This window comes from Gambusia affinis, linkage group LG11 (genome assembly GCF_019740435.1).
Source record: "Gambusia affinis linkage group LG11, SWU_Gaff_1.0, whole genome shotgun sequence".
NCBI lineage: Eukaryota > Metazoa > Chordata > Actinopteri > Cyprinodontiformes > Poeciliidae > Gambusia > Gambusia affinis.
The window spans coordinates 4,061,662-4,074,686 of NC_057878.1; the positions used below are offsets into that span (position 1 = coordinate 4,061,662).

The 13,025-nt window shown below is 41.6% G+C and overlaps 2 protein-coding genes and 1 long non-coding RNA gene across 4 annotated transcripts; 1 reads left to right on the top strand and 2 right to left on the bottom strand.

The window, feature by feature from the left end:
* Positions 1 to 842: 842 nt before the first annotated feature.
* LOC122839873 (trace amine-associated receptor 13c-like) lies at positions 843 to 1,934 on the bottom strand. The gene is made up of 2 exons (XM_044131879.1): positions 1,762 to 1,934; positions 843 to 1,671 (listed from the first exon to the last, which is right to left on the bottom strand). The coding sequence occupies exons 1-2, from the start codon at positions 1,932 to 1,934 to the stop codon at positions 858 to 860; spliced, it is 987 nt and encodes a 328-aa protein (XP_043987814.1). The 3' UTR covers positions 843 to 857.
* Positions 1,935 to 6,916: 4,982 nt separating this feature from the next.
* On the top strand, positions 6,917 to 8,008 carry LOC122839885. Of its 2 annotated transcripts, none has more exons than XR_006372131.1 (4): positions 6,917 to 7,055; positions 7,196 to 7,270; positions 7,421 to 7,490; positions 7,889 to 8,008. It is a non-coding gene; the product is annotated as an uncharacterized LOC122839885 (long non-coding RNA). The 2 variants fall into 2 exon arrangements; XR_006372130.1 differs by having other exon boundaries at positions 7,228 to 7,270.
* A 1,762-nt stretch (positions 8,009 to 9,770) lies between these two features.
* On the bottom strand, positions 9,771 to 10,865 carry LOC122839878 (trace amine-associated receptor 13c-like). Its single transcript, XM_044131884.1, has 2 exons — positions 10,696 to 10,865; positions 9,771 to 10,587 (listed from the first exon to the last, which is right to left on the bottom strand). Exons 1-2 carry the CDS (start codon positions 10,863 to 10,865, stop codon positions 9,789 to 9,791), a joined length of 969 nt encoding a protein of 322 aa, XP_043987819.1. The 3' UTR covers positions 9,771 to 9,788.
* Positions 10,866 to 13,025: the final 2,160 nt, after the last annotated feature.

The following is a 13,025-nucleotide window of genomic DNA, read 5'->3' on the forward strand; positions in this document are numbered from 1 at the left end:
AACTAAAATCTGCAATAAACAACATTAGCCTTTATATTGATTATGTATTTCAGAAAAGCAAAATGTTTACTGCTCATGAAAACAACTGTTTTCCATGATCTTGGATCCATGGTGCAAACCCAACAGGAAGTCGGTTATTTTGGATTAAAGTGAACATTTTGTGCGCCCTGGTGGAGGTTTGCAGGAATAGCGTTATTTGAGCAAAAATAAAATTGACTATTCAGAGCCTGAAATATATTGGAAAAGTTACCAAACTTTTCACATACATCAGTGGTTGATGAAATAACCCATGGAGTCATAATAAAGGCGTCCGCCCAAAACTATCTGTAGACACATTTCCTCTGTCTGTTGCTCACAACTTTAAAATAACGTCTCAGAAGTTGCCTGTAGTTTGATCCCCCTTATAGACTTTGTGAATTCATTTAATAAAAATATGTGAATCTGATGAAAAACAACAATTAAATTGAAGTTTCCCAAAACATTTGTTTAAAAAAACCTTGATATGTTTTAGTATATCAGTTAAAAGCTGTAGCTTAAGGTGACTTTAAAAGTTAATATCAATCTCAAAGTCAGAACACAGAATTACAGATTCAAAATAATAAATATACAATCAGATGTATGATAATGCTGCGTACAGTTTAAAAAGACATTTTTTGAATGTTTTAAATAATCTTGAAGCAGAAGAAAGATCAAAGATAGTATTTAGTACATTTGTTCCCAACTCCCCTAAACAACATCTAATTTTTTTTGTTGATTTATGACACAAAACAGTTCATTTAAATGTGCAAACTACTAAATAGAAATGTTTAATGATGAATCTCTCTTGTTGTTCTGATTTCAGTCAGTCAGCAGTGTATTCACAGTATGTTGGCCTCACGTGAGCCAGGCTGCAGGATCTGTAGAGTAACAATGACTTTAACAGCTTTTCTGAACCAGGGATAGAACAGAGCGTAGATCACTGGGTTCAGACAAGAGTTAACATAGGTGAGGAAAAACAAATAAAATGAATAAGAGGTATTAGTTAAACCTATCCCAATTAAAGCGTAACAGTAACCTGGACAGTAACACATTAGATATACAACAACTAGAACCCCCAGAGTCCTGGCTGCTTTTAACTCTGATCTCTTTGTTCTTGATGCCGCTGAATGAAACGTGACGACTGTAATGTGAGAGCGCATGGAACGAGCCTGAGACACAGCCACCACAAATACTCTCAAATACAGAATTATGATGATCATTACTGGAACTGTGAAATTAAAAATAAGATCAAATATTCCTGGAATGTAGCTCATGATAAATTTACATTCTCCAATGCAGGAATTACTCCTGCCAGGCTGAATCAGTTCATCTTTTGCATAGAAAAAGCTGCAAGAAGAAGCACAGAACCAACACAGACAAACACAATATTTGATTCTGGTCAATGAGATTCTGGTGGGATAATGCAGAGGGAAACAAATGGCTACGTATCGATCCACTGATATCAGGACAATGTTCCAAATTGAAGCAAAGATGATTGTACCAATCAAATAACAAAGCAAAACACACATGGTATCTCCAAGAAACCAGCAGAATGTAAATCTGTAGATTTCTAAAGGCATCAACAGGAGACCAACAAAAAAGTCTGAAACACCCAGAGAGAGGAGGAGGATGTTTGTAGGAGTGTGGAGCTGCCTGGAAGGAGACAAAATCACAATTGAACATCAATTATCATGTAAATCTGGCCTAACATTCTTAAAACTTAATCTGTAGGTTGATGTTTGCCTGAAGTGTGAGACTGAGATGATGATGAGGAGGTTGAGCACTACAGTGATCAGTGAGATGAAGAGCAGCACAGAGTTCAGGAGAACGACTTCAGACCAGTGAAGTGTGGGCTTCCTGCAGGAGCTGTTGAGGAGAAGTGGGAAACAGAGATCACTTCTGTCTTGGATCTCCATCCTCAGACGGCTGCAGCTCTGATCTGATCCTGTCCTGTAGCTCATGTTTTCCTGCCTTCCCTCCTCTCTGGTGTTTTATCTCTCTGGGGAGTTGCTGCCTTCTCCTCCCCACATAATTACATGCATTTCTCTTCTTTATTAAGTCATAATTTACATCTTTTGTTCATGCTATAAGCTTAAAAAGTCCTAAGGACTCTGAAGGATTAGGTGGAATTGTCCTTTAGCTGTTTGCCGAATCTACAATCAGAAGTCAAACAGAGCAGGAGCTTCTTAACCAGATGGAGGCCAATTTCAAGGCTTCAAATGTATTTTTATTGATTATTAACAATATGTTCATAAATATCATACAAAGCCATTCATAGCAATACATTTATAAGAGGTTTTAAGACTCAAAAAGATCCCTGAACAGCAGACATTCTCACACGAAACTAAACTGATATAAAATAAATAATATTTGCACAAAATACAATAAAGACACTACAGATGAAAAAAAGGCCATTTGAGGTAACCCTGACAATAAAATATTTTATCACAAATAACAAGCAAAACAATTAACACATGAAACAAAAAAGAAGGTAGGTTAGTTGGGGAGCCACTGAGAAACCAATAGCAGAAGAGTTCTCAGACAGGGGGCGCCAAACTTTATAATAAAATCTATTTTCAGAACCTCAGGGAGTAAACATCCTCTTTTCAAAGTCAAAAAGAAAAAAAAAGTTACTTTTATGTTGAAAATTTCATGACAATACATTATGAGATCTTGTATAAATCTAATTCCTTTGCCTTCTCCTAGTGCTCTAGAAACAACCAATCAGAGCCAGGAGGAGGGTCTTAGCGCTGTCAATCACAATCTCATGTGGTGCCGCTCACAAATTGGGTCCACATTTGTGTAAACGCACGGCAGGGTAACTTTAGAAAATAACAGAAAGAATTAATGAATCATTTATTCATCATAACAGGGAGGAGCTGGAATAGATAGTTACTCAGGGAGCAACAGCAATGATATAGTAGATATTATTTTTACCTACATTTGAATATTTTAAAGAAAACTGTTTCAGATTTAGTTGTCATTACGTAGTTAAGGATCGTGATAATTCTGATTAACCACAATGCCAGACAATGATTAACCTGACTGAATATTTTAATTGATGGAGAGCTCTAATTTTACTTATTTCACACCTTTGTTGCATTTTATTAAGATTTACTAAACAGAAATGTGTGACGAGACAATAATAGACAGTTCCTCTGTTGAAAAAGGGAACTTCCCTATAGTCTGTAAGATGGCTTTGACGAACTGGTTAAGGTTCAGTGGGAAACCTTGTTGGAAAATACATTTCTTGGAAAACAACTACTAAAACATCGTCCTTCCTCATTTCAAAACTATTACAACTATAATTAGACCTGCTAGGCATTTGTGTCCCAATTACAGTAGGCAGAAGATTGTCAGATTTTAGAAATCAGGGATGAGTCTCACCAGAACTGCACTTTTCTGATTGTTTCTATTGCAACAGAAGATTTTTCATCTTAAAAGTCAACTTTTCACTTTGTCTGGAGGAGGGGCATGCTAGTGAGTACCTGGTGGCTGGTCTTTCTCCCATGGAGCCCTTACGGGTGAAAGGCCCCTTCCCATGGGCTCACCACCTGTGGAAGAGTCCAAATAGATCAGGTGCAGAGAGTGATGGGTGGTGGCTGAAAGCGGGGATTTTGGCGATCTGATCCTCGGCTACAGAAGCTGTGGAACGTCTCCTCTTTGCTGAGGAAGAAACCTGAGCTAGTGGGTGAGGTTGAGAGGTTAGGGCCTGGAAATAGTCCAACTCACCTCATGACTCAACACGTGACTGGTTCTGGAACCAGTGTCGTTAAGAAGGGTTGGACACTGGTTAACTCTGGAGTTCCCCTTAGTGAGAGGCGCCAAGCAGGAGTGGGCGTCCTTGTTGCCCCCCATCTTGGTGAATGTACGTCGCGTCGGGGTTTACCCCGGGGAACAAGACAGTGGCCTGCCTCCGCCTACATGTGGGGGGGGGACGGGTTCTAACTGTTGTTGGTACAAGAGAAAAGTTTGGCACATAAGTACAAACATGGTTGGTACTTAAGACACTGCCTTGCTGCTGAAATGTGCTATACAAATAAATAAATAAGTTTGATTAAGTCGTGTCAACTGGTAAGGTCTATTCAGAGAGAGGTGAAGCCACTACCTGGTGGCCAGTGGACAGCAGGTAGCGGTGGCAAACCTCTGATTCAGGAAAAGTACTGTGGTTTTCATCCTGGAACACTGGACCCGCTCTTCACCCTCAGCAGGATCCTGGATGCTTCGTGGACATGGAGAAGGCATTCAACCATGTCTATATAATACAGTGATCTCCATTATGCCACAAATCAAAAGTAAAAGTAATTCGCAAATCAATAGCATTTTGCAGCCCTATTAATACCTGATATTGTTCACGTCAATAGTTTAGTATTAAACTATTGACCAGCTTGTGACTGAGAAACCAGTAACCTCGCCCCAGATGATGACATGAACTTCTTAGTTCCTCTGTCCATTGTAGTATCTGATATGTTGTGAAAATCCAGTAGAAATGATGCACTAATCACTGCAGAGAGTGGAAGACGTCATGTTTACATAGAAACAATGCGCCACGAGGCTTTGTTTGTGAGACTTGAGGTCATGTAGGTCGGTTGTGGCCGGAGCTTGGTAAGGTCAATTTTCTTACATGCTTATCCCTAATGAGATTGTGAGCGGCGCTGGGGCCTAAATCCAGCGGATTTGCTGGTGCAAAAACAACTCTAGCTGTTTTTTACTGGTTTAACAGCTAGAGTTGTACCGGTGGCCTGAAACAAGGGGCTGAGACTAAAATATCACAACTTTTTCATCCATCCATCCATCCATCCATCTTCTTCCGCTTATCCAGGGTCGGGTTGCGGGGGTAGCAGCTTCAGAAGGGAGGCCCAGATTTCCCTCTCCCCAGCCACTTCTTCCAGCTCCTCCAGAGGAATCCCAAGGCGTTCCCAGGCCAGCTGAGAGACATAGTCCCTCCAGCGTGTCCTGGGTCTTCCCCGGGGTCTCCTCCCGGTGGGACGTGCCCGGAACACCTCACCAGGGAGCCGTCCAGGAGGCATCCTGACCAGATGCCCGAGCCACCTCAACTGGTCCCTCTCGACGTGAAGGAGCAGCGGCTCTACTCTGAGTCCCTCCCAGATGACTGAGCTTCTCACCCTATCTCTAAGGGAGAGCCCAGCCACCCTACGGAGAAAACCCATTTCGGCCGCTTGTATCCACGATCTCATTCTTTCGGTCATGACCCAAAGCTCATGACCATAGATGAGGGTGGGAACGTAGATCGACCGGTAAATCGAGAGCTTCGCTTTTTGGCTCAGCTCTCTCTTCACCACGACGGACCAGTACAGCGCCCGCTTGACGGCAGACACTGCACCAATCCGCCTGTCGATCTCCCGCTCCATTCTTCCCCCATTCGTGAACAAGATCTTGAGATACTTGAACTCCTCCACTTGGGGCAGGAAAAGGCACTCTACCCTTTTCCAGCTCAGGACCATGGCCTCAGATTTGGAGGCACTGATCGCCATCCCAGCCGCTTCACACTCGGCTGCGAACTGCTCCAGCAAGAGCTGCAGATCACGTCCCAATGAAGCCAAAAGGACCACATCATCCGCAAAAAGCAGAGATGCAATCCTAAGGCCACCAAAACGGATCCCCTCAACACCCTGGCTGCGCCTAGAAATTCTGTCCATAAAAGTAATGAACAGAATCGGTGACAGAAAACAATTTAATTTTCTGGCATATCCGTTGTGAAAAGAATTGTTCATATTTAATTGATGAGATGCCCGAAGTCAGAAAACTTAAAGTCATAACATAGAACTTAGTCAAGAGATTGCATCATGTTGTGTATCCTGAAACATGTTAACACCTTTGATTGCAGCGACGCCTGGGAGGTCATGTGACTGATGCATAGAGGTGTGAACAAACCCGTCTAATGAGGCTCAGTGAGAAGCCATTAGGAACAAGTAATTGGCTGCAAAACATCTGTTTACAGAGAAACATTGTTAATCTCACTGGAGTTGTGTGTGTGTGAGGGGTGTGTCTGTGTTATGGAGTCGTTAATGGCCAAAGGATCATTTTGATATGTTTTTAAAGTTATTTCAAGTTAACTTCCGTTGATAGACATGGACAGTGAAAGTTTATGTTGATGGCTCATTAGGAAAGCACAACAGTTTAGTTTTAATAACCACAACTCTGAACTGTTTGTAAAATTAAAGTTTGTAATATATGTGTGCTGCAATAAAAGATTATCTGATGTGTTTTTTCTACTTTGACCTAATTATTCATCATTTACAATCTTTGACTTTTTGTGTTGAACCTCCATTTTGAAAATTAATTTGTTACAGTTCCTTGATGAGGACACAATTGTAATTGTGGGACTACACAAAACTTTCCTCGGCCTGATTCAAAATGGTTTGTTGAGTAATCAATGCGTACCTTTCCACTCTGGGCAGGTGGGCCTCAATCTTGGGCATATTTTATGATCGCAATATGACAGGGATCTGTGAAAGGTCAGAGAAAAGCAAGTATCCAAACCAACTGGATGTGTGTTTGTTAATGGCTTTGTTGACCCACATTGTGGTGGCACTGACTGCCCGGCTATTGGGAAGTGGAGATGTTCCACAGTCTCCCACCGAAGGCAACGGGATGTTACAACAGGGGTGCTCAAGTCCAGTCCTCGAGAGCTACAGTCCTGCAACTTTTAGATGTATCCTTAGTCCAGTCCTTCTCAATTCCAGTCCTCAGGGCCCCCTGCTCTGCATGTTTTAGATGCGCCTCTATTCCAGAGCAGCTGATTCAAATGATTGCATGACCATCAAGTGCTGCAGAAGCCTGTTAATCACCCACATATTCAATTCAGGTGTGTAGCAGAAGGGAAACAGCTAAAACATGCAGGGCAGGGGGCCCTGAGGACTGGAATTGAGAAACACTGCCTTAGTCCAATAGACCAGGATCAGCTCTGAACAGACCTGCTAACTAGCCATTCATTCGATTCAGGTGTGTTAGAGCAGGGAAGCATCTGAAAGTTGCAGGATGGTAGATCTCGCCGACTGGACTTGAGCACCCAGGTACTACAATGTAGCCCAGCAAGGCTCACAACTCACTTTTACAAATCCTCAGCGTAGACGAGGATTGCAAGATACTCTCAGCAATCTGAGGGGACTGCAAAGTTGAACTATTGCAGTTGATGCTTACTTGTAATGTACAGCGAGGGCCTTCCTCTGATGCTCCTGTTTACAGATGGCCTTTCTCTACTGTGTGGAGAGATGGGGAGACTGAGTGGGTAAGTCATCATAATGAGCAGGACTGTTAGCTCAAGAACACATGTGCTGGCCAAGCTGAACATCGATGCCTCAGTATGTTTACCTCAGTTAGTTTCCCCTTAACCCAGATTCATAACTGCAGTCGAATTATCTGTGCATTGTCGTTTCAGTCATTGTTCTCTGCGGTGCCACTGTGCCTGTGTGGCATTCCCATCCACCGAGTGGGAATTCCTTTGCCAGGTCTGCAAAATAAAACACTGGTTTGCCATAGTGATCTAAAAGTATCAAATTTTTCTGTTTCTGTAGGTTTGTTGTGTCTTGAAACCCCAGTCAGTTGTGACCGATGGTCACTGGCACCGGGCCACGCTCAGTTGGAGGTTTCTTCCTGTTCAAAGGGAATCGTTCTCTCCACTGTCGATACATTCATGCTCAGTTTGAGGGATGGATGCATTGTCTCCATAACAATCTACTGGTTATAATATACAGAGTCTTGAGATGATGCGTTGTGAGTTTCTGAGCTCTGAGGCAGAAAAAAAACAACATTTAATATCTCAAATGTTATTTGAAATGATGGTTTGTATATTTTTGTGTGTTTCATCTGTGATGTTCAGGCCAATACTAAAGTTTTATTTCAGCAGGTTGTGGAACAGGGAAAACGCGAACACGGCATCCTGTACAGAACGGCTAACTGGTTAAACTGGCTGGTGTCCAGAGACGTTTGGTGTTTCATCCTGTTAATGGCTGAAAATAAAGAATAAAAGCACCTTCTGTCTGGTTCTTTTTAAAATAAAAGCACTTTATTCAGAAATTTGACATTTACTTTACTACATTTTGTCTCTACATTTGAACACATTCATAGTTTACAGTTGAACAAATGATTTCCCATTGTTAACATTTCCCTTTGGGATTTATCAAATATTTTTTTTAATTGAATTAAATTTTGTTAAAGGAGTGGACAATATGAAAGGCATTACAAAGATAAAGAAAGCACTGGATCAGAGATTCAACATTAACAGAGTTTAATCTCTACTATTCTTAGAGCATAAGCGTCCATTTCTAAAGTGGAAAATAAAATAAATCAAACTTAAGCTGTGGGACAATTGAAATATAACATGATTAAAATATAACAAAGAATTCAACAATAAATATTAATATTGTGAGTTAAGACCTAAGGACAGAACGACAGTTCAGGGAATCTAACCCACAGCAATGCAGAGTTATATGGGACCTGATGTTTTGGATAAAACATTTTTTTTTTTTTTTTCATTAGAAACTTAGGACTTTGAATTAGGCTAAAAAAAGAGACTTCAGACTTAACTTCCATTTATACAACAAAATTCACATTTAGCTTTATAATTCACTCAAAATAAAATGTCATTTCTGATTTTGTGTAGCTTGACATTTGTGTACAAACATAAAATGTCACTGTTCCCATTAAGAGTCAAACTAAGAGAGAATAAAATACTTCAATAGATACAGACTATACTATGCACCTAAGGTTTATGCCAATGCCATATTGCTACTATAACATAAAATTAATATAAATCATCCTTTAACAACCACATAGGTTTATGTTTACATTTTTGTTCGTCTTTGTTCTGTTCATAAGCGAAAAATGAATAAAAATTTAAATTATGAAAAAAAAGTTGGTCCAGTAGAAAACATGCCTCCTACCGCTATAGGTAACGTGTAAGAATATTCTTATTCTTATTTAAGAGTCACAGTTTAGTGTTTTCAAGAAAGAGAAAGAAGCCAAAACTATTTTTTACTTTAATCAGTACTGAGCAAAGTTTTTTTTTCAATTTCTGTGAATAATCACATTAAACTTTCAATAACATTTCAAAAGAACTTAGTGGAGATTTGGTTTAGTCAATTTATAAAAGTGTAGGCACATACAGCGACCAAATAGATGGATTACACAATGAAACAACTTAGCAAATGGTCAAGAATTATTTTTATTTGTTGGGAGCATTTTAAAGGCCCGACCATTTACCATCATTTAATTCAGTCGTATTGAGCCAGAAACATGCAGGATGCCGGGATTTAACACCGGTGCTGTTGAATGCAATCACACAGCCATGTGACTAATTTCTCCATGTGAGAAAAATCTGAACGTTGTCACTGAAAAAAAAGCTTTTCTACAAAGGATTCAAACACATTTTACCCTGCAACTTCAGGGGAGGACTAATTTTCTTTGACTCCTTTGTATTTGATTCTTACATGAATGTGATGTGAATTTTGTAACAACAGTACACACACACAGACACACACACATATATATATATAAGGAAAACTTAAGCTTTAAAATTGTGCAGCCGTATTAAAAGATTAATGACATGTATGTTGCTTGTTGTCACTTAAAAAACAGACATGAAAAGATACATTCTCTTAAGAACCACATTAAACAAAGCATATAATTATCAGCTGTTATGTTGCTATCAAATGTGTTACAGCATTTAATTTTTTAAAAATTTTTTAGCAGTGAGCTTATAATAGAGACAGAAAAACTAAATTACTGCTTTCAGTGTCACTTTGGCGTCACTGCAGCACGTTGGCCTGACAGGATCCAGGCTGCAGGATTTGCAGCGTGACAATGAGCTTGATGGCTTTTCTGAACCAGGAGTAGAACAAGGCGTAGATCACAGGGTTAAGACAAGAGTTGAAGTAGAAGAGAAAGAACAGAAAAGGCACAGACGGTGTGTTCGGCAGGTTCACGATAACAACAACGTAACCATAAAACGGACAGTAACACATTAGATACACAAAGACAACAACTCCCAGGGTCCTGGCTGCTTTCAGCTCCGACTTCTTTGACTTCAGGCCCACAGAGACTTTAGAGCGCATGGCGCGAGCCTGGGACACGGCCACCACAAACACTCTTGTGTACAGCACAACGATGACCGTGACCGGAAATATGAAATTCAAAATTAGATCTACGGTGCCCGTTACAGCGTTGACCACAATCGCGCACTGTCCGAGGCAGGAGTTGGCCCTGCCGAGGTGAACCAGCTCGTCTTTTAGGTAGAAAACGCTGTAGAGGCCGTAGAGAAGCCAGCAGAGACAGATGCAGCACTTGGCTCTGGCTAAGGTGATTCTGGTGGGATAATGCAGAGGATCACAAATGGCCACGTAGCGGTCAGCGGATATAATGATGATATTCCCGACCGAAGCAGAGACAACGTGAGTAATCAGGTAAGTGTAGAGAACACACACGACATCCCCGAGGAACCAGCAGGTTGTGTTCCTGAAGATTTCCAAAGGCATCAGCAGGAGGCCAACCAGAAAGTCTGACACAGCCAGAGAGAGGATGAAGACGTTAGTGGGAGTGTGGAGTTGCCTGGATGAACAGAGAAAGAAAGAACCAAATCATTGGACCAAATAATCAAAGGTTTCATTTTCAGTCTACTGAAATTGAACTGTTTACTCTCTAAAAACATGTTTTTGCCTGAAATGGGAGACAGAGATGATGATGAGCAAGTTGAGCATCACAGTTAGCAGAGAGATGAATAAAGTGATGTTCAGGACGACGCCCTCAGACCAGCTTGGTCTCGGCCTTCTGCAGGAGGTGTTGACACGTTGTGGAAAGCAGAGTTCACCTCCCTCCTTGTTCTCCATCTTCACATGTCCACAGCTCCTCTGACCTGCCAGCTCTGTTGTTCTGCTAATTTAACCTTTTCTTAATCTCCCCTCCCCTTTAGGGACGGATGATTAACCTTAGTAGCAAACGTCTGAGTCCCTCCACCCCCTCACTTTGCACAACTTCTTGCTCTCCTCAAAGAAAATTACTTTGAGAAACTTTTTCAGTTCACTTGCTTGTCAGGTAGAATAAATTTTCAAACCTTTTGTCATTTGTTTTGCTCTTTAGTTATCAGCTGCTTCCTGCTTGCCAAAGAGCGTTCCTGTCAAAGTTATTGGCCAGGATTTCCTCTCGCCCTTTTGTTGGGGAGGGGGGAGGGTGAAGAAGCAAGTCTAATTTAATCCTTCTGTGGTATTACAAAAGGTCATACCTGCTTTGGATTTTAATGTTTTTATCACAAACTTTTGTGGGTATAAAAGTCAAATCTGTGTTCGAAGGATTGAATTGAGCAGCAGAAGGTTTAAAATGTCCTGAAAGTCCAATCACAGTCAGACCCCACACCCGTGCTCTGGCTAATGGGGGACATTTACATTAGCTGACCGTACCAATGTGCCAGGATCAGCAACGTGGTGGTACTGGTCCAGTGAACACTATCCTCTGTCTGGAAATCCTCAGTTAGAGCTGGAATGTGTTCCCTGTAAGTCTGAACGTGTCCGTTAAGATGATGGAGGACGGACCAGAGGAGCAGAGGATCAAAGTTGATCATTGAAATAAAGATCTTTGCCAGTGGGAATATGGTCTTCGGTACCCTGATCGTTTATGCCGTCGAACAACAGGCTCAACTTCTGTAATCGGCATTCCCCAACTGCTGTTCAGCATGTCTCCCGGGAAGCTGTCCACCCGGAGAATCCCGATGTAAAATTGTGGAAATCTGCTCACGTTGGATTCCCTGATGATGAGCCACTTCTTCCTCATGGTTAGGTATCAAGCCTGCAGTTTGTTCGCTGTTCCCACATGTTCAATGGGTCTGCTCCTGGCAGGTGTAATTGAGGGTGTCTTTGGAGTGATTTTGACGGGTTCTACAGAGAAAGGCCTGCCATCAATACCTGCTGAAGGTCTCTGAGAAACAGGGATGACAATGTCATCAGGATTGGGACCTGCCGCTCTTAATTCACCACTAGCAAGGTCACTTATTCATTTATGTTCTGCCCACCTCCTCGGCTTGGTGTTCCACGTTTTTTTCTGGCCCAGGTGGACGCTACGTTAAATGGGTTCAGCTAGTCTTTTCGGACGAGGCTGAACAGTTCTAATTCAGAAAGAGCAGGAACGTGGCGCCATGGTGGTGCAGGGGCAAAGCACGACCTGCGTGCTTTGTGTAAGATTTGAAACCTGTGTCGTGGTCTGTTCTGGAAAACCCATCTCTGGCATTTACATCATTCCTGTAGTCCCCAGGCTACAGTCGCTGAATTTTGGGGCGGCATCTTCGTTCTGCTGGTAGTTGCTCCATTCATCACTTTGGAATCCCTTGTTGTGATGCCCAAAGTATTTGTTCCTCCTGACCAGTGATGTACAGTCTCGTTGTCCATTGGCGGTCTGGTGTTGAAGTTCCCTCTGGACCACACATTGTGGCGGTTGGGTTTTGCTCGGTTCTTTCTGTGCCGGTTCACAAGCATCCATCTTTGCTCGTTGTCACTTTCCTCATAAAACATGATTAAAGCACAATTACTTCTGATTGTGGCTATAAATCACTTATTTGGATTAAATTAAAATAGGAAAAAAAAGCCAAGAATGTGTCTGTCACTAGTCAAACACACAGTCTGACAGAAGCAGCTGTAGGACACATACCTGCTCCAGCACACCTGTATCAAACGGCTGAATTCCCTCATCATCAGTCATTCTTCTTACCAGCAGCCAGCCAATCATGTAATTTAGGTGCTGAGGAAAAGATGCGTTTAAGGTCTTGTAAACATGTAGTCGGGTCTTGTTGAAAGTAAATATCTCTGTCACATTGTTTAAAAAAACTATTTTGTACACATGGGATCAGTTTCGGAATAATTTCTATCCAAACGAACCCGCAGAAGTACGCTCCCGACCGTTGTTTTAAATTGACCAAACATAGGTGTAAACTTATGTCAGCCAATCAGATCGCTTCAAAACTTCCACAACTTCCATCCATCCATCCATTGTCTATACACCCT

Excerpts from the sequence above, each read along its gene's own strand:
- LOC122839873 (XM_044131879.1), bottom strand. The coding sequence starts at position 1,934 with ATGGAGATCCAAGACAGAAGTGATCTCTGTTTCCCACTTCTCCTCAAC. Across the intron at positions 1,672-1,761 it reads ATCTCAGTCTCACACTTCAG|GCAGCTCCACACTCCTACAA; the intron begins GCAAACATCAAC and ends GTCTCCTTCCAG.
- LOC122839878 (XM_044131884.1), bottom strand. The coding sequence starts at position 10,865 with ATGGAGAACAAGGAGGGAGGTGAACTCTGCTTTCCACAACGTGTCAAC. Across the intron at positions 10,588-10,695 it reads ATCTCTGTCTCCCATTTCAG|GCAACTCCACACTCCCACTA; the intron begins GCAAAAACATGT and ends CTGTTCATCCAG.